Source organism: Eretmochelys imbricata, chromosome 3 (genome assembly GCF_965152235.1).
Source record: "Eretmochelys imbricata isolate rEreImb1 chromosome 3, rEreImb1.hap1, whole genome shotgun sequence".
In the NCBI taxonomy this organism is placed as follows: Eukaryota; Metazoa; Chordata; order Testudines; family Cheloniidae; genus Eretmochelys; species Eretmochelys imbricata.
The window spans coordinates 107,950,176-107,976,241 of NC_135574.1; the positions used below are offsets into that span (position 1 = coordinate 107,950,176).

A 26,066-nucleotide genomic window follows, 5' to 3' on the forward strand; every position below is an offset into this window, starting at 1 on the left:
ATTATTAGAACAGAAATTTAAACTCTAAACCTATTAGTTTGTTGTGGTCAGCTCCTGACATACACTATTCTTTCAAAAAGGGAGCCTCTTAATAAGGGAAATGGGTCTATAACTCCTAATCATCACTCTAATTCGGATAAACTCTTATACCTAGGGGAGATGAACTAAGGATGGTGTTTATTTACAAATGCTTCATTATAGTTATATTTTAGGTCTCAATCTGCAAAAACTTACTGATTGAAATCAATTGATTACTAAGTGCAAAAAGTGAAGCACATGCATAAATCTTTGCAGAATCCAGTTTGCCCTAAGTGTGCAATAACAAATGTAGTTGAACACTCGATAGGGTTAGAGTTATGATTTAACAATGTAAAAATGAAATTGTTCCTCAAAATATCTGGTTTTGGGACATCTGTATATAGACAGACATACACACAAACACACACAGAAAGTTCATTGGTGACCTTTTAATATTTTCTCTCCTTTAAAGGCCGTTTGTATGCTATGCAGACTGGGATGAAGCTTGACAGTAAAACCCCAGAGTGCCGCAAATTTTTATCCAAACTAATGGATCAGTTGGAAACTGTGAGTATTTGGGTTTGGGGTTTTTTGCTATACTATTAGAGAATCTACTACTATCTCACTTTTTAAAAAATCATCTTTAAACAATTGGAATTGCCTTTCCCTTTTCATTAATTAATGAAACAAACCTATATGTGCAAGCATACTGTTTAATTATTGTAATGTATTGTTTTTAAATTAGGTGACAGGAGGGGCAAAGGGTCTACATATATTTACACAAACTTAACTGAAAGCTAATACAAAACAAAATTTTACCATAAAATTCTATGTGAAGTACACATATTACAATGACAGTTTGCAGAGTAGCAGCCGTGTTAGTCTGTATCCGCAAAAAGAAAAGGAGTACTTGTGGCATCTTAGAGACTAACCAATTTATTTGAGCATAAGCTTTCGTGAGCTACAGCTCACTTCATCGGATGCAATTACAATGATATTTTATAATGATACTTTATTTAAACTCTATTGAGAAATTAGATGACCTAAGGATACGACTTTCAAAAGTGCTCATGCATGGCCTATCTTTTCTCCCATTGAAGTCAATGAGAGTTTTACCATTGACATGAGTGGATGTGGTTAGCCCAATGCTGACTGCTTTTGAAAATCTTACCCTAAATGTCTTGCTGGAAGAAATAAATCTCTTGCCATGCTAGTAAGATCAAGTAACGTAACAATCTAAAAATGTTAAGATCTGTCATAATTTCTGAACTCGATCAGTCAAGAATTCATAATGTGGCAACCTTAATCTTACTCACTATGTAAATAATCATCTGAGCCTTGAGAAGCAAGGACCAATACTGAGCAAAAGAAAAAAGTATCTTAAACTGAAGAGGAGTAAATTTAAAAAGAAAATGCATGGTTGAATACATCAATAAAGTTATAGAAGCTGAATGCCACCTAATGACTTCTCATGTAAAATTCCTGTTGCCCTTCATGGAGTTGTCTGCCTTTCTCTCCCCACGGTGAAGGAATGCTATGCTTGGAAAATAATTTATCACCATCATGCCAGTTATGAAGGATCTTGCAGTGTGTCCTCAAAGTGGTTGTCCTCTGGGCTAATCTGATTTCTGATACCAAAGCTTTGAACATGAAATGAAAATGGACTAGTAGGCAATGGAGGGAACACAGAAGTGAAGTGTTGATGGAAGTGTGTCCCCGTCAGCAGAGAGGCAGCCCAAGATGGAGTATCTGCATTGTGTTCATGTTCTATCCTAGAATAGAGTGAATTGTGATAATCCAATCTGGAGGTGACTAATGAATGGATCACTGTGGCCAGAGCCTCATCTGGGAGTAAATAGTAAAGTTTACTAGCAAACTGCAGTGGAAGAAGGATTTTTTTTTTTTTTTTTTGTAACGTCTCTGATACTATCTGATGCCTTAGCTTAGTGATGTGTTAAATAGATTCACAGAGCATTACATTGAATGTGAAGCCAAGGACAATGTACCAGCTATTTCTTCAAAGCATTTTTCTTCTTACCAGCACTGCCTCAGTCTTGTCTAGGTTCAGTCTGAGGCTAACTATTAATTCAGTAGCTCCTATCTTGTTGGCCTTATGACATTCTTGCACTGCTTTTATCTTTTGAAAATGCTATACACAGGAAAGTGTCCTTGACATGTTGACATTGGAGCCTGTTGTATCTTGCCACATCTTCAAATGGTCTTATGTAGATGCTGAAAAAAAGGGGAGCTGAAATAACTTTGGTGTCTTGGAGAGGAGCAATTTCCTATCAGCACTCTCTGAATCCTCTTGGAAATGAATGATTGGAGCAGTAGTACTACACCATCTACTTCAGCTGTGTTATCTAGGTAGTCCAATAGCACCTTTTGGTTCATATCTGAAAAAAGGTAAAATAATTTGAGCAATGATATGTGGCCTCTACCCATTGTCATAAGAAGTGTCATGTGTTAATTGCTGTAGTGGTTGTCTCCATGGTGTGCCCCTGTCTGAAGCTCAGTACGGGAGAATCAAGTATATTGCAGATGTCATTTTTTGTTAGTTAAGTGTTGCCCTTTTCTCTCTTTTACCCAAGACTGGGAGGCTGGAGACAGAACTATAGTCAGAAGGTTCTGAAGCATCAGATTTATTTTTTATGTTTGCACAGACTAGCATTTTTAGGTAATTCGGCGTTTTAGCTTCTCTGAAGAAGGCGATGATTTGTTAACAGCAAGCATAGTTGTTTTTCACTAGCCAGAAGAACAAAAATGTCTTTCTGGTCTTGGTTTAAATATTTCTCAGGGCTTTTTGAGCTTTTGTGGATGTGAGGTCAGATTTTGTCACAGGTGGTGAGGTGCAAACAATTATCATGCTCAGTCAAATGTAGATGCTGTATAGCTGTAAAGAATAAAATAACTCAGCTGTCTAGAAATTACCAGAAACAAAATTTGTTATGACACACCATTATTTTGTAAATAATCATGATTAATTATTGTTTAATACTGTATATTATTGTATTATAAAATATTTTACATATTTTGTGTAGATATGCCTTTGCATTAAATAATTGTATTATCTTAATGGTTCTGGCAAAGTAAAGCCATTGTGCATGCTTTTAGGTTTGAATTATAAACCATAATTTAGTACATAAAGTTCAACCTCAGCACTACAATGCTCTTTGGGGAAGAATTTCAAAGGCACAGCTTTAGGCACCTAATTCCCATTGACTTTCAGTGAGAGTTAGGAACCTGTGTGCTATTTGAGCCTTTGAATATCTATTCCTTTATTTTGGAGTACCTTTATTAAAACTGCCCCATTATATGTAAAATCTTGGCTAAGGAAATCTGTATGAAATGACAGTTCATCTTCAATAAATAAAAGCAGTGAGTACAAGTTCGCATATTTTAGGTCAAATATAAGTCTGACAAAATTACTTACAAATAATGATAATTCACTGGGAAGAAAATTAAGCTCTCTCAAATACCAGTTGTTTTGTAACATAGCTATGATGAAAATCATGTTTAATTTACTTTTGTAAAGAAAAATAACTATTTGCAATAATGTTCACATTTCAGGTCTAAAACTCTTGAGTGGCTGTTTTTGGGTACTTGCGTGCTTTTTACATTGCTGTAGGTGTTCCTAATATTATAGATGTCTAGCCTGTAGACTTTATTCATGTGCGCCCTTTGAAAAAAAAAAATAGACTACCATTCAAAGTTGCCTTTACAATTTTTGGCAGTATAGAACTTGCATGTTTGTATTATGTGTAGTATTTCTGTTTTTTGTTCTGTAAGGATAAACTGAGATGTCTTTAAATGCAAACAGTAAGTCTATTCAGGAGCCCTACATCCACCTGTTGTAACTGTACCAGTGTTATTTACTTTACGGATTTTATTAGGAAACCTGAGGTTTCTTGTACTCTGTAACATCTTTGAAAAGAGGTCTTTCAATTGCAGTTCACTGCTTAGACTGAGCATTCCAGTAAATATTTAGGTCATTAGAGCAGTGAGGTTACAGCTGGGATTTCCTTTTCATTAGATCTGAGTTTTTATTAAATACTATAGTGTGCAGCACAAAAATGTTTTATAAGACAGAAAAAATATGTAGTCATACTGATCTACTGTGTGACTCTGTGAAACACACATTATGAATTCGGTAGTGTTCAATCCTTACTCAGAGTTCAGAATGTACAGTCTTTCAGATAGTGGAAAAAATGATGTAGTCTAGATATTCCTTCACAGCAACATATGTGCATATTTCTTTCAATATTTCTAAAGACCACTGTGAAGAATGCTTCTATCATAATACACACCATTTAGAGTTATTAGTTCATAATATTTTCTCCCCAAAAGGCTGCGCTCTGTCATATTATAAGAAACTGAAATAAAGTTATTAATCGTGTCTTTGTGTTTAATTGCAGCTGGATTGTTTTGAATTAGCAAATTGATCCTATGTCCTTGAAATTCAATTGCTGAGAGCTAGTCAGTAACCAGATATGTATTTTTAACTTGCTTCAGATGAAAAAGCAGCTGGGTGATAATGAAGCTATTACTCAGGAAATAGTTGGCTGTGCCCATGTGGAGAATTATGCTTTGAAAATGTTTCTATATGCAGACAATGAAGATAGAGCTGGGCGATTTCACAAGTAAGTGAAGAATGAAAGCAAATGGCTGAAAGTATCTTTTGTCTTCATTACCTAACCTAAGTAATAAATCTAGAGTCCAGAAACTCAAATATCCAAACTCTGTCCTTCTTTCCTGATTTATGGAAAAACATTGGGTTGTCATCTGCTCTTCGCAATTTTTTTTTTAAACCCATTCATCACTACCCCTTAAAGCTACCATTATAAAATGGCTAGCATCTCTGAATGGCTTTCAGTATATAATGCCTTATTTTATTGGCAAATTATGCACCTCATTTTGAAAACAGCCTTATGTTGACCTAAGAAGAGAGACTCCTGAGGCCAATATTGAATCATCATCATCAAACATGGCAAAAGTATTTCTACTGCTGTACTACTAATATATCTATGATGACACATCGCTACGGTCACAGTATTGTGGTTTGATTTATGGTATTACTAGAGAATAATAAAAATGGCTAATTATTTTTATGAAAATACATTAGAATGTCTTATGAATTGGCATCTACAGAGCAAAACTCCAGATCAGTTTTGAAAAATCTGTATTTTGCCTTCTAGTTAAAGGGGCATTATCAATTTAAATTTACTCCTAGATCCCAGTATTGTGGAAAAAGTTTTTTAAACTACCTTCATTTATTTTAAATGTCAGTGACAATTGTTTTTTAAACAAATAAATATTTCCCTGTGGTGTTTGATAATACAGTGTTATGACAAAGTTAAGATTAGTGACTCTGACTATAAACAAAAGTGAAACTGATTTAATTATTTTTCATAGTCCAATCTGAAAGAAACATCAAAGCTCAAATAGTGATAAGTAAATGAGATTTTAAAATTCTTTTCCTTTTAATAATGTGGTGTTAGTAGCAAAGATAAGAAATTTTGAGCGGAGGGGTTACATCATATAATTTTTAAATTTATAGTATTTCCTTAACTCATTTTTTGAGATCACCAGTAATAAGCAAAATTCTTAATATTGCTATAGGACTACATGTCAAATAGGTCCTTATTCAGTTTGTCTGTGTTATTGTTTTAAGACTTTATTATTAAAATAATACTTATGTAGGACTATTGTTGATTAGATTAAACTAGTTGAAAAAAAATGAATGTGCACCTGACTTCAGTGAAAAATTGTAACAACTAAGTTATGAATTGACAAATCTACTTTTAGAGATTTTTAGGCCTAAAAATGCTTACCTTTTAAAACCTGATACTAATGATATTCAGCATATGAAACTAAAGTTCGCACGATGTTTGTTTCTTGTAGAAACATGATAAAGTCCTTTTATACTGCAAGTCTCCTGATAGATGTTTTGTCTGTATTTGGGGAGCTCACTGAAGAGGTAAGTTACACAGGTATACAGTATATCATTGATTGCTTCTTTCCAGCAATGACACAAAGACATGGTTTTAGTCTGTTAAAGCTTTGTTCTACCGTTTGGCTCTCAGTATATTAGCTGTTAATTGTGAATGTCAATGTAGATGGGTTTTATTGCCATCTACAGCTTCACTCTTGTGATCACAGGATCTAGAGGGAATCACATCCAGTATTTCCTCCATAAAGTGTAATATACAAGCTGTATGTATTATCCTTTACACATAGAAATTTTATACCTGTCACAAGTGTTTCAGTTAGTAATGAACATACGGTACATTTACGTGGGGATGAAATATTGCACCAGCTAGAGGGAGGGTCACCAGGGGAACTGGGGAGGGAAAATGGGAAAGTCTAATCCTCTTCCTCCTCTCCCATTTAAAGAAAAGCGCTTCTCACCCCAATAATTGAGGTTGCACTATATAAAGTTTAAAGTACAATATACATTTTTTGGTGCAACAAATAATAGATACCTTTTAAAAAATGTTTGATATCAGCAAGTACCGAAGGTCAGTTCACAAATGTGCGGCTAATGTCACGAATAGTCACTTTATAAGCATGTTGAACACCACCAGAACTAGTTTCTAGAAAAACAATTCTAAACTAAAAATTGCGAGTAACTAAAAGTATACTTGGTTATAGCCACTTTTTTCAGCAGATTTCTTATTCAGACAAAGACTTCAGACCTGGCTGAATGGGATGAAAGTATGCCTGGTAAAAATGGGAGCAATCACCAAGACTACTTTGTACTACTGGCAGACACCCTCACTTTAGTCACCTGCTCCTGCTTACTCTTGCAGCAGGAGGTTTAGACTGGAACAGATAAAGTCTAATCAAGATGTTTCATGTTCTTCTATTTCCTTTCTAGAAAATAACTCAAGGGATTTCTGCAGAATTAGCTGAATTAGAGTCTTGATGGAAAAATGTGACAAAAAGGTTGAAATCTTTGGACAGTAAGATAAAAAGAAAGCCATTGCGGACTAGATCGCATCTAGTCAAAGGCAGTTTAAAATACCTGGAAGATCAAAACAAGATGCTGAAATATTAAAGCACTTGGTGTCCCAGCAGCAGAAGGATATGTGGTCTTAGTAGCATTTGTGGAAAAACTAGTGCCAGAAGTTCTGAATGGGGATGGGATAGAACCTATCCAAGTGGAAATTGGCAAACATACGACTAGGGGGTTCAGAGTAAAATGATGCTTGCTGTGATCATTCTCAAAGATAGCTCATACTGGTCAGTTGTTCTCTTCTGCCCCCAGATTTTAGCTCAGTTAAGCTAGTTAGGAGAAGGGATTTAGCTTCACTTAGGGCTTAAACCCATGGAAGAATGTCCATTGACAGCAATGAAAACTGAATGGGTCCCTTAAAGAACTTGGTAGACAAAGGTGCTTTCACACAAGAACCTGGATTCTAAGTTTACTGACCTGCATCTAATCAGAAGTAACCAACACTCTTCCAAGTGCAGTTTTTAACCTTCTATAATCCAGGTGCTTGGAACATTGTTCCCCTCAGTAGCAGAGGTAAATCAGTAATTACATCTTTTTATGTCACATCCCAAGATGTAAGGTCTAACCTGTCTTTCAGACTCTGAATGTTTCCATCAAGCGGAAGATTCAGTTGTCCTTACAAGCTTGTGGCCTGAAGAAGGGCTTTGTGTAAACTCAAAAGCTTGTGTCTCACCAACAGAAGTCGGTCCAATAAAAGATATTACCTCAGACACCTTGTCTCTCTATTATCCTGGGACCAACACAACTACAAAACTGCATATAGAAGAATCGATAGAAAAGGTCTCTGAGGCATAAAAAAAGCCAAAGACACACTGTCTAAAGAATCTTGTGAGGGACTATCTTTGGGCTCTTGAGCCAATGTAAACTGTACATCCTTAGCTGGCAGCCAACATGACTGACTCCAACAAGGATTCTGGACCCTAGTTGCTCACGTGATCAGTCTCCTATGCAGCCAGGCACTTTGAGGGCTTCAAGCCTGGGTTTTATATGTGCGCCCCCAGCACAGGAAAGACGAGGAGGAATAGAGGTATCAGAATCTGAAGAATCCCAGCACTCAGAGGAAGCTGGAAAGCAGAAGCATCCAGATGCTAGGTAACTGCTCTGGTGGGCTGCAAACATGCCCCTCTTGGCCCATAAATTCACATTTCCAATTGCCCTCCAACCCATCCCCTATACCCAAGTCTCCCAGAGGACTCAGGTTACATAGTTTCATCTGCTCAGGGGCTGGAGCGAGAGCACAAGTGTCAATCCAGCTCTTCCAGTGACTTCACTTGTCAGCCTGACTATAGGGGAAAGCAGCCAAGCAGACTTCTCTCCTCTCATATTCCAGATTTGGTAGGAAGAGGAAAAAGAGCCTATGCTGCCAAGACCCCCTCCTTCCAGAGAAGTCTCATGCCAGAATTATCCCTAACTCTCAGTTTTGAGCATCTCATCTTTCTCACCTCCAGCAGAAGGGCTGCAGGGGGAGCTTAGTGATAATGGTTCTTCTGCTATAAAGTCCCATTACCAACACAACAGCTCAGGCAAAGAAATGGAGTAATTGCTCCAGTGATTCTCCTGTGGCTCAACATTTCCACCCCCACAGAAACAGACCACTAAAGGGGAAAAAAGCTAGCAGGCAAGCATCAGAGTGACCAACAAGCAACGCCACATTTCTTCAGCAGCAGATCCATCAGGATACACAGTAGCCAGAAATCAGCCATAGCTTGCAGGATCGTTGCTGCCCTGTTCCCCCAGGTAATCCTAACCAACCATGAAGTAGAAAAGATGATCAGGGGAAAGTACCAAATGTATATTCTGTCTTTTGAGACTGACAGCTCCTCCCCACAACAGACATATATGCTCCAATAAAGAGGACTACCCTTCTAGGCAATGAGGAACACCAACATCTGTTCCTTCAGTGCCTCCAGTTAGGTTCCTGCTGGGCACTCAAAGCTCTGTTCAGTCCAAACCTAAACAGTCCCTGCATCCTTTCACATCCCCATGGGAAACTGAGATAATGTGTACTAGATGGATGAGTATAAAGCAGTATGGGAAGAGGATTAACGGGAAAATGGGGCAACTTAAATGGCAATAGGGCATCCCAGAGCTGCAGCTGTAGCGAGCAGAGCATTCTAAGTATTGAAAAGAGGAACAACTGCACTTTTCATAGTTGGGTGGCACAGAAGAAGAAACAATAGTGGAGCCAGTATCCAGGTCCTCCTAGTATAAGACATAATTTTGCCCTTTCATGCTCACATAAAGCAAATAGTAGACTAGTAGGGGTTTTTTTCCCCCTAAACAAAATATTAGGGCCCAACTGGATTATGAGAATTTTGCATTCTTTCTATCTAGCAGTCCGTTTGGTTTATATGGCTGCTACTCTCAGATCCGAAGATACAGTTCATATGGAAAACTCCAAAAGAACCCCATCCTGGTTCAGTGGTGAAATAAAAAGGCAGTGTATAACAAATGGAAAATGGGGGAAATAGATAGCAATTGACATAAATGAGAAGTTATGTAGTGCAGAAAACTGATGAGGGAAGCTAAAGTCAGGGGAAAAAATCCATGTCTGGAAGCGTTAAGGACAATAGAAGAAGTTCAATATATTAAGAACAAAAGAAATCCTAGCAATGGCATAGGCCCATTATTAGATGGAAATAAATAAAATTGTTGTTAGTGATATAGAAAAACCAGAAGTGTTCAATAAATACTGTTCTGTATTTGGAAAGAAGTGGGATGATGAACTCATATCATATGAGGATAATGAAATCCTTTCCTGTCCATTTGTAACTGAGGATATTAGACCTCTACTAGGGATAAATATTTTTAAGTCAACAGGCCTGGATAACTTGCATGCAACAGTCCTAAAAGGATTGGCTGAGAGATCTGTGGCCATTGATGTCAATGTTTAATAAATTTTGGAAAACTAGAGAAATTCCAGAAGGTAGGACAAAAATTATTAGGGGTATGGAACGGCTTCCGTATGAGGAGAGATTAATAAGACTGGGACTTTTCAGCTTGGAAAAGAGACCGCTAAGGGGAGATATGATTGAGGTCTATAAAATCATGACTGGTATAGAGAAAGTAGATAAGGAAGTGTTGTTTACTACTTCTCATAACACAAGAGTTAGGGGTCACCAAACAAAATTAATAGGCAGCAGGTTTAAAACAAATAAAATGAAGTATTTCTTCACACAATGCACAGCCAATCTGTGGAACTCCTTGCGAGAGGATGTTGTGAAAGCCAAGACCATAAGAGTTCAAAAAAGAACTAGATAAATTCATGGAGGATAGGTCCATCAATTGCTATTAGCCAGGATGGGCAAGAATGGTGTCCCTAGCCTCTGTTTGCTACAAGCTGGGAATAGGACAGGGGATGGATCACTTGATGATTACCTGTTCTGTTCATTCTCTCTGGGGCAACTGGCACTGGCCACTGTTGGAAGACAGGATACTGAGCTAGATGACCTTTGGTCTGACCCAGTAGGGCCATTCTTATGTTCTTTCAGGAGTCTGATTTGTTTTGTGTACCCCAAGTTTCACCTCACTTAAAAACTACTTGCTTATAAAATCAGACATAAACCCACAAAAGCGTCATAGCACACTATTATTGAAAAATTGCTTACTTTCTCATTTGTACCACATAATTATAAAATAAGTTAATTGGAATATAAATATTGTACTTACTTTTCAGTGTATAGTATATAGAGTAGTATAAACATTTCATAGTCTGTGTGAAATTTTAGTTTGTACTGCGTTTACTAGTGCTTTTTACATAGCTGTTGTAAAACTAGGCAAATATTTAGATGAGTTGATGTACCCTGTGGCAGGGGCCCTGTGTGTCAATTTGGGGCGCCCCTGGTGGCCCAGTGCAGGCTTGGTGCACGCAGTCACACAGTCATTGGAATTTCCCGTTAAACAGGTGATTTCAGTCAAGTGGGTCCCGGCCCCCGGCCGGGGTCACTTAGCTAAATAGTCTGTGGGTCCCTGGGCGGGAAAACAAACAAGCAGACTGTTGCCCTGCAGCCTCCTAGCTGGGGCAAAGCACACAGTCTATGGCTCCTGAGTGGGGCAAAACAAACAAACAGTCTGTAGGTCTTACTTCCCTCTGGGCTGGGACATAGAGCAGGCAGCAGCCTCCTCAGCGGGCAATGACTTGGCTTCCCTGGCAGTCTCTGCCGTCGGCGAGTCACCAGGAGCATAGTCTGGGTCTTTGGGCTCTACCATCAAGAGTGTCGCAGGAACTGGCAGGGTACATCCTTCCCCCACTGTCCCCTTCGCTTCCCCCAGTTGAGCTGGCACAAGGAGTTATGGATCAATCAGGGGTGTGGATTTTTCACACCCTTGAGTGACATAGTTATACTAAGTAAGGAGACCAAGCCTACCTTTCCCAGACCTGAAGAAGAGCCCTGTGTAAACTCAAAAGCTTGTGTCTCACCAACAGAAGTTGGTCCAGTAAAAGATATTACCTCACCCACCTTGTCTCTCTAATATCTGGGACCAACATGCATACAACAACACTGCATACGTTTTTAAATAAGTCCATCTTCAGAATAGGGCATTTCCTGCAGGTCAGACTAGCTGCAAAAACTAGGGCCACCGCTTTCACCTGACCCATCCAAGCATGCAGCTAGACAAAGACCAGCTAAAATATGAAAAGCATTATCTAATTTTATGTCACTGATGTCTGACTGATTCACAACTGATAGTGCTTTGAATTTAATAAAATATAGCTTTGGATCTCTATTTATCACATTCCCAGAATCATGAATGAAAACCTCAGGAAGGACCATAAGACATAGATTAAAAGATGCGTGCAGTCTGCTTTGTGCCAGATTACTTGTCTTCCCCAGACATTTATAGCCTCATGATTGTCTCCAAATATACTGATCAGCAACATCTTGTCAATATGATGTGGTCTTCAGTGGAACGCATGCTCCAAAGCTAGGATGAATCCTAGAGCAAAATGAAAAGGATGTTGCTAAACCTAATTTTGATTGATTGGATTTGCAGAGTTACTCCAGTAATCTCCGCACTCCTCCTGCATGCGTGCACACACGCACGCACACACACACACACAGAGTCCCATCCGCTAAAATAGGTAATCTTACATCTGACCAAACCTGTGATTGGGCAGTTCCACCCACCTTAAGCGACTGTCTATAACGATCTTCTTTCCTAACCCACCAAGACTTCTCTAGTAAATTGGACATCCTTTTTTTGTAATTAAAAAAAATCTATTACATCCATCCAAGGGGAAATAAAATAGCCCAGATATTTTTCATTTTATTATATTATACTCAGTTCTAAAATTTGCCTGAAATATAAATAAACCTTACACCAGTTCTAACCTTCACTTAATTCTATGAAATTGTACCCTTTTGCACCAGGTTTGAATTTGCCAGGTTTTTTGGCTCCTCTAGTTTGTTTTGGCCATATGTACAATTCAGTTACTGATCTGTAAAAGTGACAAGTGAGAGTGCTCAGTATCTTCTTTCTGTAGGTCATTATGATCCCATTTTTGCAATGGTTGAAGTCAGTAAAACCCTTAAATTACCTTAATCACTCCAATGTTCGTTTTGGGGAAAAACAGGAATCTGTAAAGGCCCTTGATGAGAGGTTTTTCTGATGGTTCCTGTTTCCCAGAAACAGAAGGTGGCCAAAAATGAGGGAAGGATTTTAAAATATTGACATTCTAAATTTTCCTTACTTTATTTTCTCAATTCCACACTGTTTTTATGAAGATGGAATTGGAAAGCCTTCCAGCAGCTGAGTACGAACTTCTTGTCACTTTCACTGCTCAGCAGTCATCCAGCTTCAAAAAAATACCAGTTTGCCAAAACTAGCTACAGGCTCTCTTGAGAAGAGTTATTTTAAACTCTCTTTGAAGATATTAGTATTTGTTAAACACCTGGTACTCTTATTTCTCTGGTTATTGAAGGTATTTTGCCATTGACCTAACATACAATTCACTAATTTTGTCATGTGTTCTTATGTACAGAGATTAGCAAAGATAATCAACTAGATATAACAAAGCTGCTGTTCCATCTGTTGATTTTAGCTCCATTATAAGATGCTACGGTAAACTTTACAGTGTCTTTCTAATGTCACCAGAACGTGTAGATGAAATTATAACCTCTTTTATACAGACATGATTTTAAAGCTCTATTTGGAATTTTATATCTTATAAAAATTCCAATATTATTGGTTAGAGATGAATTATTTGAATTTAGTAGAGAGACGAAATCTTAATCAGATGGTCTTCTGAAATTATCAAAGTGTAAAATTTATTTCTGCGCTGTGTGGACAGTTACAAAACACCTATCAATTTTTAGTACTCAGAGAACAGTTCAATATACTAGATGACTAGGGTGTCCGTTCTACCGCTTATCTTGACGTGTTGCATTAATTGAAGACCTCCCACATTTTCACCTCTAGCTGAGATCCCATTTAAGAGCTTGTCTTTATTAGTTCCCTGATTTACTTACCTGAATAGTTGTTTATAGTGGTATCAGGTAATTGCAGAGAAGATTACTGTAACATTTTTTTTCGTCCTGAGGAGGAGTGGAAAATCTAAATCCTGCTTAAAATAGAAGGTTGAAGACCAATGTATTTTCTTAATCTGTGAAGTCCCAAAAATTGGAGTACGTTTTTGACACTTTTTTTTTACCTCCCCCAGAATGTTCAACACAGAAAATATGCCAGATGGAAGGCAGCATATATTCATAACTGTCTAAAGAATGGAGAGACTCCTCAACCTGGACCTATTGGAATGGACGAGGAAGATTATGGTATGTACATTGCTATTTCAAATAAAATAACATTAACAGGTTGGATCAGCTAGTGAATTAAGGTGAATATTGTTATATATGTTTCTCCAAAGGGAACTTATTATCATCACTTTTCTGCTTAGGTGAATGTTTCACAATAATTTTCTGTTGTTCTTTTCTGTGCCAGACATCTTTCTGATTTTCATTGGACTTTTCTCTTGACTGGCAACACTAAAAAAATCTTGCTTGCATATGGAATGTTGTGATTTTGGATAAGTCTCAGCTAAAAACTAAATAAGGATAATGAAACTAATTTCATAAATGTCTCAAGATGGAATTTAATAGTTTTCAGAAGCAAAAGGCCTGGTAAATTAATTCCCTTTATCACATGCCCTCTTTGACTCTAAGACAGATCTGCAGCTGGAAGGTAGTCAAGTAGCAATGTAAAGTTCTGAATCTGTTGGTACAGGATGTGTACTAAGGTTATGGGCTCTATTCCTGGCTCTGACATAGACAATATAGTTCTTTTATGAAAAGTGATTCTAAAAATATTATCTCTAGACTTCTGTTCTTCAATTTAATTTAAAATGTGTTAAACATTAGGAGATAGACATATACTATTATGGATCTGGTTTTCAACTTTTCTGAAACATGATCTCATGCTTTTGGAGAGCCCCTACCCATCTAATCAAAGAAAAGGAAGGATGGGCATGACTTCCAGTTTGAGAAGAGATCAGACTATTGGTCCTTCAAATACGTTATGCTGCTTGAGGTAGTGGCAACTAGCTGATGCCATGGAGAAAAACAGAAAATAGGAACATAAGAACTGCCATATCGGATGAGATCAGTGGTTTGTTTAGGCAGATTTGCTATTGCCAACAGTACTAGATGCTTCAGAGAAAGGTGCAAGAAATGCTGTAGTAGTGGTCATAGAATAATCTGCTCTCAGGGAACATTTTTTCCAAGCTCTCTTGAATAACAGATTGGCTTATGCCCTGGAACATGAGAGCTAATATCTCTTCCAAAAATACATGTGTTCCAGAGTTGTACAAGGAAAATGGGATGAGTGATACATGTAGTAATCAGCAGATATCCTATTGCATTTTTTAGGCTGATACCTCTGGGTATCCATTTTTTTTTAATCTTTTGGAGTTTACATCTTATTTGGCACTATTTATGGTGTTTGTAGGCTTTCTAGTTTAAAAAAAAAAACAGTATTACTGTTCATACATTCTTTCTCTGTTTAACTACCTATATTTACTGTCCCCCTTTTGTCTGATAGCCATACAAGAGATCTCTGTTTGTATTAGTTATTTTCAAACTACTCTCTAAAATGATTGTGACCTAGTTTTACTTTACTATGCAGCGTACTTAGCCTTTATACTTCTAAAAGTAGACATGAATAGGGCCACCTAAAGGACTGTAGTTGCAAATTATAAGTTTTATACCATAGAACTATACTCCTTAGAACACATGTAAATGAAATTCATAGATATTTGTGAATTGATATTAAATCATATTTCAGATTATTAGTTTATCCTAATTATTATAAATGTTTCATAGTAGTATATTTTTTCCTACCAAAGAAACCCAAAGCACTTTACAAATACTGAAATCAGTACACTCAACCACTGAAATACAGTTGCCTCTGAGCTGGAGCACAGCAGCCAGTTGCTACAATGTACAACTTTAAACAGTCAAGAATAATGCTATATTAAATTGAAACTATATTCTTACGTAGTTCTGTAGAATTAGGCGTTGTCTCAAACTGAGCTTTTTAGCCACTGGTACAGCTATGCTCATGTAGTTGTACCAATGCAAACTCCGAGTGCAGATGTGGCAACCTACCCCAGTTTGACATGCACTTAGTTAACTGAAAAATGTTGTTAAAAGAGCTAATGTGAAATGAGTTAGTTTTTATTATCAATATATTATAAATCTGCAAATATAGAAGTCTGTAAATTAAATAATTTGTTTTTATTATTCAAATTCATAACTAGTGATCGCCCACAGAACTTGTTTGATTCTTGTAAAATTGAATAAATGCTAGGCAACTTGTAGTAATACTACTATTAAAACTTACATACCACTTCTAGTCTTCAAAACGTTGTACAAATATTAACTGATCCTTAGAATGAGGAGTGTAAGTTGTATTATGCCTCCTCATTTTACAGACTGGGAAACAAGCAAAGATGATAAGGGACTTGCCCAAGGCCACAGAACCAGTCAGAGGGGAGATTAGAATTCAGTAGTTTTTCACTCTTACTACTATGCTAAAACCACTACTTTTCACTCTGTATCGTTACCAGGGGCTGTAGGAAAAAATGAAAATTGCAAGTCCCATTGCCAGGGTTATAAGTAAAAGTAAACTAATGGGGACAGTATTTTTGGTGGTGATATAAAAATGAAAGCATTGCTATTCAAAGTGAGCCTGCAATATGTATTTTTCATAATCAACAGGCTATATTTTTTGTTTGACAAGTTTTATTCTGTTCGGTAAGGCATTACTCTTTTAGGCATTAACGCCATATTCTATTTTTATGTATGGGCAATAAAATGACAAAATACTTTTTTTTAGGGATTATTAACATTGTACCAGATGTGGCATACATGCCATAACATTTTGAGGATTGTAGAGCCAAAGATCATATGCAAATAGATTTTTCAGTAGAATATTCTGGAAAAAGAACTTGTCATAATTCTTGCTTTGTTCATCCCAGAAAGAAAAGCAGCATTGTTTAAACATACTGCTGGACTTTCCCCATTCCTTTCGGCTTGCTCACTTTCTGCCTCTTCTTGCGAATGAAAAAGTGCATGTTTAAATAGACTGAAACTAGCCATCTCCAGCTTGACAAATTACCATATTTTCCATAAGTGTTGTGCTCCCTGTGATTCTTGAAGACCATACTGTAAGTCTTGGAGATGTTTATACAGTAACATAGGCGTTCTCTATGTAATTCTGCTCTTGGATTTAGTGGAGGCTTTTGTCAGTATCCTACAAGACCATGGAAACTTAAAATAGCACACTTGATTTATTAATGTGGTTAGAATACGACTCATAGAGTACACATGAAGATCACTCAGGAGTACCCTTGAGTCAGCTACTAAACTTTTATTGCAGTCAAGAAAAACATAGTTATAAGCTATGTATATTTATAAATTAAAAAAATCCTAAATGGACAAAGTATAAAGACGGTAAAATACATGAACTACTGACATTAATATTAGAGAGTTCCAAGGAGCCTTTTCAGTCCTCATAAGAATAAGGAGAAATTTGTAGAAGCAATTAACTTTAACTTTCAAGAAGGGGAGGTGCTGGAGCACCCTTCTTACCTGATTTGAGGAAAGTATGTGTTCTAAATGTTTTTAGAATCATAGTTTGCAGTAAATTGAAGTGAAATGGTACACCAGGATAAGAAAATGAAATGATTTGGAACTGAAATTACTCCAGGATCAGTTGGAAAGAGGAGACAGTCTTTAAAGTTCTAGTCTGGAGTTCCTAACACCTCCAAAAATATGGTTTCTATGCCAATATTCAGTATGATATTCTAAGCTGTATTCCATATGATATTTTAATTAAAAGTTGTTGGTATTGTGTGTCAGAATGATTACTGTAATGTTCCAGATTTGTTACTTTTATGATCTGCTTTAAATACCGATCACTATCTTCAAAGCAGAAAGTTATCTGTTTTATATTTGCCAAGATGAAATATCTATGGAATTGTTGCTGTCACTCTGTGTAAAAGTAGTTTAAACACTATGTGGCAATAAAAATGTGACTGTTAAAGAAGACAAATATAGAATGATAGTATTTCATTCACGTGGGCTCTAGAACTGTAAATATATGGTTTGGCTATATATATTGACAACAAAATTAGAAATATAAATATTAGATAGCTTTAAACAAGGTTTTTGTAAAACTACAGAAGTCCTAATATTTACCTTTTGAATTGCCAGTTGTTAAAAAGAAAACTATAAAATTGAAGTGTGAAGAGACTGCAGTTGTTTTACTACATAGTTTTTAAACATTCTTAGCCATGTTACAAATGTTTTAAACTTAGATTGTAATTGGTGTATTTTGAGGAACAGATGATCTAATTTTACTAGCATTGATTTACTGTAAAAGATTTGCATTTCAGATTTGTGTTCAGATCTCATACTTAAAACAGTTCTTGAATGAAAAATTCTGATCCAGCATCTTAAAAATAACTGTTTATTTATCTCTTGTATCAACTACTTTTCAATCCTGTGCAGTAATATTACAACTAAAGATTACATAAAAAGGCCATATTGAGTCAGACCAATGGTCCATCTAGCCCAGTGGCCAGATGCTGCAGAAGAAATGAACAGAACAGGGCAATTCTTGAGTGATTCAGCCAGTCATCCAGTTGCAGCATCTGGCAGTCAGAGGTTTAGGGATACCTAGAGTATGAGATTGCATCGCTGACCATCTTGAGTAATGGCCATTGATGAACCTATCCTCCATAAATTTATCTAAGTGTTTTTTTTTTTTAACCCAGTTATACTTTTGGCCTTCACAACATATCATGGCAATGGGTTCCACAGGTTGACTACGCGTGGTGTGAAGAAATACTTCCTAATGTTTGTTTTAAACCTGCTGCCAGTTAATTTCACTGGGTGACCCCTAGTTCTTGTGTTATGTGAAGGGATAAATAACACTTCCTTATTCACTTTCTCCACATCATTCATGATTTTACAGACTTCTATCAGTTCCCTACTTAGCTATCTCTTTTCTAAGATGAACAATCCCAGTCTTCTTAATCTGTCCTCAGATGGAAGCTCTTTCATACCCCTAATCGTTCTTGTTGCCTTTCTCTACTTTTTCCAATTCTAATGTATCTTTTTTTGACTGGGGCAACCAAGAACTGCACGCAGTATTCAAGGTGAGGGCATACCATAGATTTATATAAATGGCATTGTATTATCTGTCTTATTATATATCCCTTTCCTAATGGTTCCTAACATTCTGTTAGGTCTTTTTTGACAACCGCTGCACATTGAACAGATGTTTTCAGAGAACTATTCACAATGACTAAGATCTTTCTTGCATGGTAACAGCTAATTTAACTCCATCATTTTGTTTGGATAGTTGGGATTGTGTGTTCCAATGTGCACTATTTTGCACTTATCAGCATTGAATTATATCTGCCATTTTGTTGCTTAGTCCACCAGTTTTATGATATTCCTTTGTAATTCTTTACAGTCAGCTTTGGATTTAACTTTCTTGAATAATATTGTATCATCTACAAATTTTACCACCTCACTGTTAATCCCCTTTTCTAGATCGTTTAAGAATGTGTTGAACAGCTCTGGTTTTAATACAGATCCTTGGGGGATCCTGCTGTTTACCTCTCTTTACTGTGAAAATTGACCATTTATTCTGACTTTTTTTCTGATCTTTTAACCAGTTACTGACCTATGAGAGGACCTTCTTGTTTATCCCATGACTGCTTACTTTGCTAAACAGCCTTTGGTGAGGGACCTTATGAGAGACTTTCTGAAAGTCCAAGTACACTATATCCACTGGATCCCCTTTGTCCACATGCTTGTTCAAATCCACAGAATATTCTAATAGATTGGTGAGGCATGATGTTCCTTGACAAAAGCCATGTTGACTCTTGTAAAACATACCATGTTTATGTTTGTATCTGACAATTCTGTTGTTTAGTAAAGTTTCAACCAATTTGCCTGGTACTGCAGTTAGGCTTACTGGCCTGTAAATGCCAGGATTGCCTCTGGAGCCTTTTTAAAAAATCGGTATAACATTAGGTGTCATCCAGTCATCTGGTACTGAGGCTGATTTAAATGATAGATTACATACCACAGTTAGTAGTTTTCCAATTTCATATTTGAGTTTCTTCAGAACTCTTGGGTGAATAACAGCTGATCCTGGTGATTTATTACTGTTTAATTTATCAATTTGTTCCAAAACCTCCTCTGGTAACACCTCAATCTGGGACAGTTCCTCAGATTTGTCACCTAAAAAGAATGGCTCAGGTTTGGGAATCTCCCTCATATCCTCTGTGGTGAAGACCAGTGCAAAGAATTCCTTTAGCATCTTTTCAACAGCTTATCTTCCTTGAGTGCTCTTTTAGCACTTTTATCGTATAGTTGCCTCACTGAGTGTTTTGACAGTCTTCTCTCTTCTGATGTACTTAAACAAAATTTCTCTGTGTGTTTGTGTCTTTTGCTAATCGCTCTTTGAATTCTTTTTTTGCCTGCCTAATTATACTTTTACACTTGACCTGCCAGAGGATTTGACTTCCATTTTTTAAATGATGCCTTTTGCTAGTTTGGTTAGCCATGGTGGCATTTTTTTGGCCCTCTTACTGTGTTTTGTTTTGTTTTTTGTTTGTTTTTTTATTTATTGGGGGGGTATACATATAGTTTGAGCCTCTATTATGGTATTTTTTAAAAAAGTTTCCAGGCATTTGACTCTTGTGACTGTTCCTTTTAATTTCCATTTAACTAGCTTCCTCATTTTTGTGTAGCTCCCCTTTTTGAAATTAAATGCTACTGTGGTGGATTTATACAGTATTTTCCCCCCTACAAGGATGTTAACTTTAATTCCATTATGGTTGCTGTGATTGGGCTGTTCGGCTATATTCACCTCTCGGACCAGATCCTGTGCACCACTTAGGACTAAATCAAGAATTGCCTCTCCTCGTTTGGGTGCTAGGACTATTTGCTCCAAGAAGCAATCATTAATTGTGTCTAGAAATGTTATGTCTCCATTCCAGCCTGAGGTGACATATACCCAGCCAATATGGGAATAGTTGAAATCCCCCATTAATACTGGGTTTTCTGTTTTTGGAGCCTCTCTAATCTCCCTGAGCATTTCACAATCACCATTAGCTAGTCAGGAGGTTGGTAGTATATTCCTTCTGCTATACCCTTATTATTCAAGCATGGAATTTCTGTTCACAGAGATTATGTGGTACTGTTGATTCATTTAACATTTTTGCTATATGTGACTCTGCTTTCTTTCACATTTAGTGCCACTCACTCACTAGAGCGACTTACTCTCATTCCTACATATTTTGTACCCTCATATTAATGTGTCCCATTAATTTTCTTTGTTCTGCCAAGTTCCTGTCATGCCGGTTATATCAATATCTTCATTTAATACCAGGCACTCAAGTTCACCCATCATAGTACTTAGAGTTCTAGCATTTGTATACAAGCGCTTATAAAATTGTGCTCCTCCACACCCCCTCCAGCCCTTAGTTTAAAAACTCTTCTACTACCTTTTTAATTTTATATGCCAGCAGTATAGTTCTGTTTTGGTTTAGGTAGAGCCCTTCCTGTATAGGCTCCTCCTTTCCTCAAAGGTTCCCCAGTTCCTAGTAAACTTAAATCGCTCCTCTCAACTCCATTGTCTCATCCATGCATTGAGACCCTGCAGTTCTGCCTGTCTAACTAGCCTTGCTCATGGAACTGGGAGTATTTGAAAGAATACAGTCCAGAATCTCCATGGTAGCAATCAATTACCCAGCAGTCTAAATTTGACCTCCAGGACCTCTCTCCTATCTCTCCCTGTGTCATTGGTACCTACAAGTACCACAATCGCTGGCTCCTCCCCAGCACTACACATAAATTTATCTAGATGTCTCGAGAGGTCCATAATCTTCACACGTGCAGGAAATTCACCATACAGTTCTCCTGGTCATCACAAAACCAACTATCTGTATTTCTAATAATCAAATCCCCCATTACTATTATTTGTCTCTTCCTAATAACTTGGAGGGGTATCCTAAGTGCAAGAGTGTACCGTCACATCATCTGTAAGGAGGGTCCCAAGGATGGGCTCATTTCCCTCTGCTCCAGCTTGTTGTCCAAGCCTGAGACTTTCATCTTCCTCAACAGCACAGAGGCTGTCAGAATGGGAGTGGAACCACTCTACAATGTCCCTGAAAGTCTCATCTATATAGATTATAAAGGACTGTAATTTTTTGCTTCCTTCATTTTGGACAGGTAAAAATTTAAACATATGACATTGCAGAAAGGAAAGAATACTTTTCATGTTCTGGTGATTAATTTGATTGAGCTTGTGCATCTAATAAAAGAAGTTCATTTTATAAAAAGATGGCTTTGTTTAAGAGCACAAGATGAGTTTAGCTCATTGCATTACGAGTTTTCAATTTTAGAAAGTGTGTATTGGGGAGGGGTGGGACAGCTGGAATTGCTCTGCTTACTGTATGTAGGCTGTGTGCATATGGAGGCTAATTTTTCAGCAGTGAACATGCATGAAACTGTGCTTAATTTTCCACATACAAATTGAATATTTGCACATGCCCCAATAAATGAATATCCCTCTTTCTGGGATGCTTTGTATATATATGTATCTTATTGGAGACTACCTATTATTATGTTTGCCCAAATTTTCCCATTTTAAGACCCTGGTTTCAGTTGCTTGTAATTTGGGCATGTACACACTACAAACGTAAGTGACCTATGTTGGCGCAACTTACAGCCACCACAGTAATTACTGCAATGGTTCATGTCCACACTGCCCTCCTTCTGTTGGTGGTGCACATCCTCACCAGGAGCACTTCCACCGACTTAAAAGGGGCAGTGTGGGGGACTGAGAGCCCAGGCTGTCTGCTCCATCCAACTTGGGATCCTGGGCAGCAGGGTGGGAGGGAGCTGGGAGCCCATCAGGCAGCCCGGATGAGAGCAGGCAGCCCGGGCGACAGCTTGGGTGGGAGCTGGAGCCGGGGGTGAGAGCAGGGAGCTTGGGCAGCAGCCTGGCTGAGAGCAATGAGCCCAGGGACACTAAGTGGAGCACCCCACCCATCCTGGGGGTGACAACATAAGCTGTGAGCAGCCTTCCTGTCAATTTCATGGCTCCAGCATGGAGTCATGAACTTGAGAAGAATGACAGTCAACAACCAATGTAAGTAACCTGTAGTATCTACACGGATGCTGCATTGCCCTAACTACACTGATGTAAGCCCTGTGCCTCTCATGGACGTGGAGATATGGTGGTGTAGTAGGGCACTTATATTAGTCAGAGCAAGGACTGTAGTGTGTACACTGACATAATTAAGTCGACATAAGCTCCCTTGCATCAACCTAAATCTGTAGTATAAACCAGGTCTTTGCAAAACTTTAACTATTTGGTTGAAATTTTCCATGCTACTTGTCCTTCTCATGCTGAATTGTTCAGGATAATTTCAGCCAAAATGGTTCAGCTATTTCTGAGAACAAGGTTAGGGAAAAATACATTATTTTGTCTGTGTTAAAAAAATTCTGGTGACCTTTTCTTTGAAAAGCTGTAGTGCCCCATGTTTTGGATTGGGACTGCCAAAACTGCCCAAATTTGGCCAAGTTACTAGCCTTGTTAAAAAAAAAAAAATCACAATTCATACGTGCTTGGAGACTTGCTAGACCTTTGCAGCTAAATTCCCTGAAGATTCTGTGCACAATGAGCATGCTCCAGCCTGAGGCAAAGTAGGATTTTCCCCTCTGATTGCAGCTCTGGGCTGGGCCAGGAACTGGAACAGAGATCAGCAAGCCTGTCTTTCCTGAGCTCTGTGACCCCCTGCTGGTCCAAGGCACCACAGAGAAGGAAACTTCCTTATATAACTGGAGTAGGCTGGAGTAGATCAGGACAGCAAGCCCGGGCGGGGCGGGGATACAGGGGGCGGGGGGGGACTAGGATTAACTTGGTAATGAGACTTGGAGCTGGGATAGGAGGAGACTGGTGACATGATCTGTGGGGGGATGACTGGAGGCTGGGCGTGGGGAAGAGACAGATCAGATGTGGCACTGGTTGAGTGGGGGAGCTGGGAGCGGAGGAGAGACTGGGACTGGTTAGGCAGTGAGAATGGGATTGGGATGAGTAGGAGATTAAAGGAAGAGAACAGATTGTCATCATTAAGGATGTTGAATGATGCTTAGCAGAATTGGATTCTATCCCTGTCTCTGCCACAGAATTCCTGTGTGATGCTGTGTCCTCTTTTTCTGGGTGTTCAACCTGAGTCCCTAATGCCTGAATTGTAGAAGTGTTGACACTTAGAGTTGCAGTTGAAGTCTATGGGAGTATGACAAACTGGGAATATGTCTTATTTCTTATGAATATCTGTTTCCTTATTCAGTTGTGTATTGCTGCCTGCCTGAATGCGTAGAGTTAAATCAAAGGAGGCTTTAAAGGGGTTGTTGAGAGGCCAAGCAGGAAAGGTAATGTAGTGACAGGATAAGACAGCCTCATAGGTACCTACCTTCACGGGATTTAAGATAACAATGGCTGGGCCATAATTGGAGGAGAGAAGTTACCTAGATGGCTCCATCCAGGTGAGAATGTTTTACCCTTCCCAAGACTAAACCGATAATCAAAGTTTTTTATTTGTGCTATACCTAGTCTTTTTCTACCTGTTTTAACACACCTTAGCTTTGCTCCTGTGAATGTTAGCCAGATTGCATTGCAGTGGTGGTGAACTAGCAAGAAATACAGAATAAAGGAAAATCTCTGCATCTTTAGGATTGTGTTTGCCTGCAAAAAATCTACCTTAAGTTTGTTGTAGAGGTCTGACATCTGTAGCAATGAATTACAAGATGCAGATGAGAAAAAATAATTTTTAGAAGGTAGAAGAATTTTACGATGTTCTGTGCTTTTCTATTACATTTTGGAAACAATACTAGCCACTTTGTTTATAGCTTTCTCATAAAAATGCATTTTTATATGTTTAAACACTGGCAATATAGTGAACGCAACAGTGATGGCTTAAGTGTAAAATAATGCATTTATGAATAAACTTATACAAGTCACAAAGTATAATGACAGTATTAGACTTATTGACAAACACAGCCATCGGGCATATGGTGTTTTATTCCTTCTTATGTTTTCAACTGTATTTGAAGGTGGCAGTGAAAGACTACTAGGACTAACTTAGTTACAAAATTACCAGAAAAATCATTTTTATTGTAATTATATTTAAAATCAGATTAGAAAAGAACTTCATGGGATAGCTTTTCTTCTTGATGCACACATTTAAATCCCATACATATGATGCTCACCTCAGAAAAATATACATATACAAATTTTGATAGGGAGTTGAGAAGGCAGATAACTTTAAAAAAAAAAAAAAGGTTTTTCCATGGAATGTATTTTTAGAGTTTTATACTTTTAAAGTAATGATATCTTAGTCTAAATCTAGTAATACGCTGATACAGATATTGTCAGTTTCAGCTATTCTACCTTTAGTCTTCTGTAGTAGTAAAGGATATTGTGAAAGGAAATAGAAAGTGGTATTTGTGTACTCTTTTTAGTAAAGTTAGCTGTCCTACATGTAACTCATATTTTACCCTTTCTCTGTTTATTTCAAAAGCCTTAAGTGGGGCAAAATCTCAGTTCCATCAGTTGACTCTCCAGTTTTCATTACTAGACACTAATATTTACATACTTGATCAGATCTTCTATAGCTGGAGACCAGAATGCACTTCGTAAAGAATTTTAAAATAACCAGTTTTTACACGATCTAAATACAACTCTATGCTCTTATGTTGTTTCCGCTGTCTGATGCACCAGCGGTTAACAAACACTATTCCCGGAACTGTGCTTGTTCCTGCTGACCTTTCTAATCATGCAGATGCACACCTCCAATAAATGAAACAGAGCTTTGTTGGCTTGAGCGCCACTAGAAATCTAGGAACAGAAACAACTTCTTAATAAAATGGCACAGGTAGGATAAATTATGTTTGGTGCAGGTATGGCCATACTTAGCTGTCTAGATTGGATCTTTAAATTTATATGCCAATTAGAAGCCAGGATATTTTTAAAGAGGTAACTATTAGCTTTGCACTAAATAGGCCAGCCATTCATATTCTAATGTAGGAAGTTCTGCAGGCAGGGCCATGGATCAGCTGACGAAATGTCTCATAAGCCCTCTTTAATATTACTTCCTTCCCAAATTTTCTCGTTTTTTTCTCTTTGCTTTCTTTTCATTTCTCATTTTAATCTTCTTAACATTTTCCTCACGAATATACATGCCATATAAAAGAGAGAGTGCCTTATACAGTGAAGTGTATTCATTCAAATATATTCATTACTACACACTGTTCGTACTCTTTGTCAAACTGTTTTTAATTCTGTATAATTTATATGCTAAATCTTAAGGATTCAGAAAAATAAAACCACAAGGTTGTACATATTCAGCCCAGTGATGACATGCATTCTCTTTCAAACATCTGTCTACAGCTCTATACATTAAGTATAAAGAAAAGGAGTACTTGGTGGCACCTTAGAGACTAACCAATTT

The 26,066-nt window shown here is 37.6% G+C and overlaps 1 protein-coding gene across 1 annotated transcript in view; it reads left to right on the forward strand.

The window, feature by feature from the left end:
* The window catches only part of VTA1 (vesicle trafficking 1), an 82,489-nt gene that overhangs the window by 24,625 nt on the left and 31,798 nt on the right, over positions 1 to 26,066 (forward strand). The window contains exons 2-5 of the mRNA XM_077813141.1: positions 491 to 585; positions 4,531 to 4,658; positions 5,920 to 5,995; positions 13,695 to 13,806. Coding sequence (XP_077669267.1) covers positions 491 to 585; positions 4,531 to 4,658; positions 5,920 to 5,995; positions 13,695 to 13,806 — 411 coding nt within the window. The remainder of the gene's footprint in view (positions 1 to 490; positions 586 to 4,530; positions 4,659 to 5,919; positions 5,996 to 13,694; positions 13,807 to 26,066) is intronic.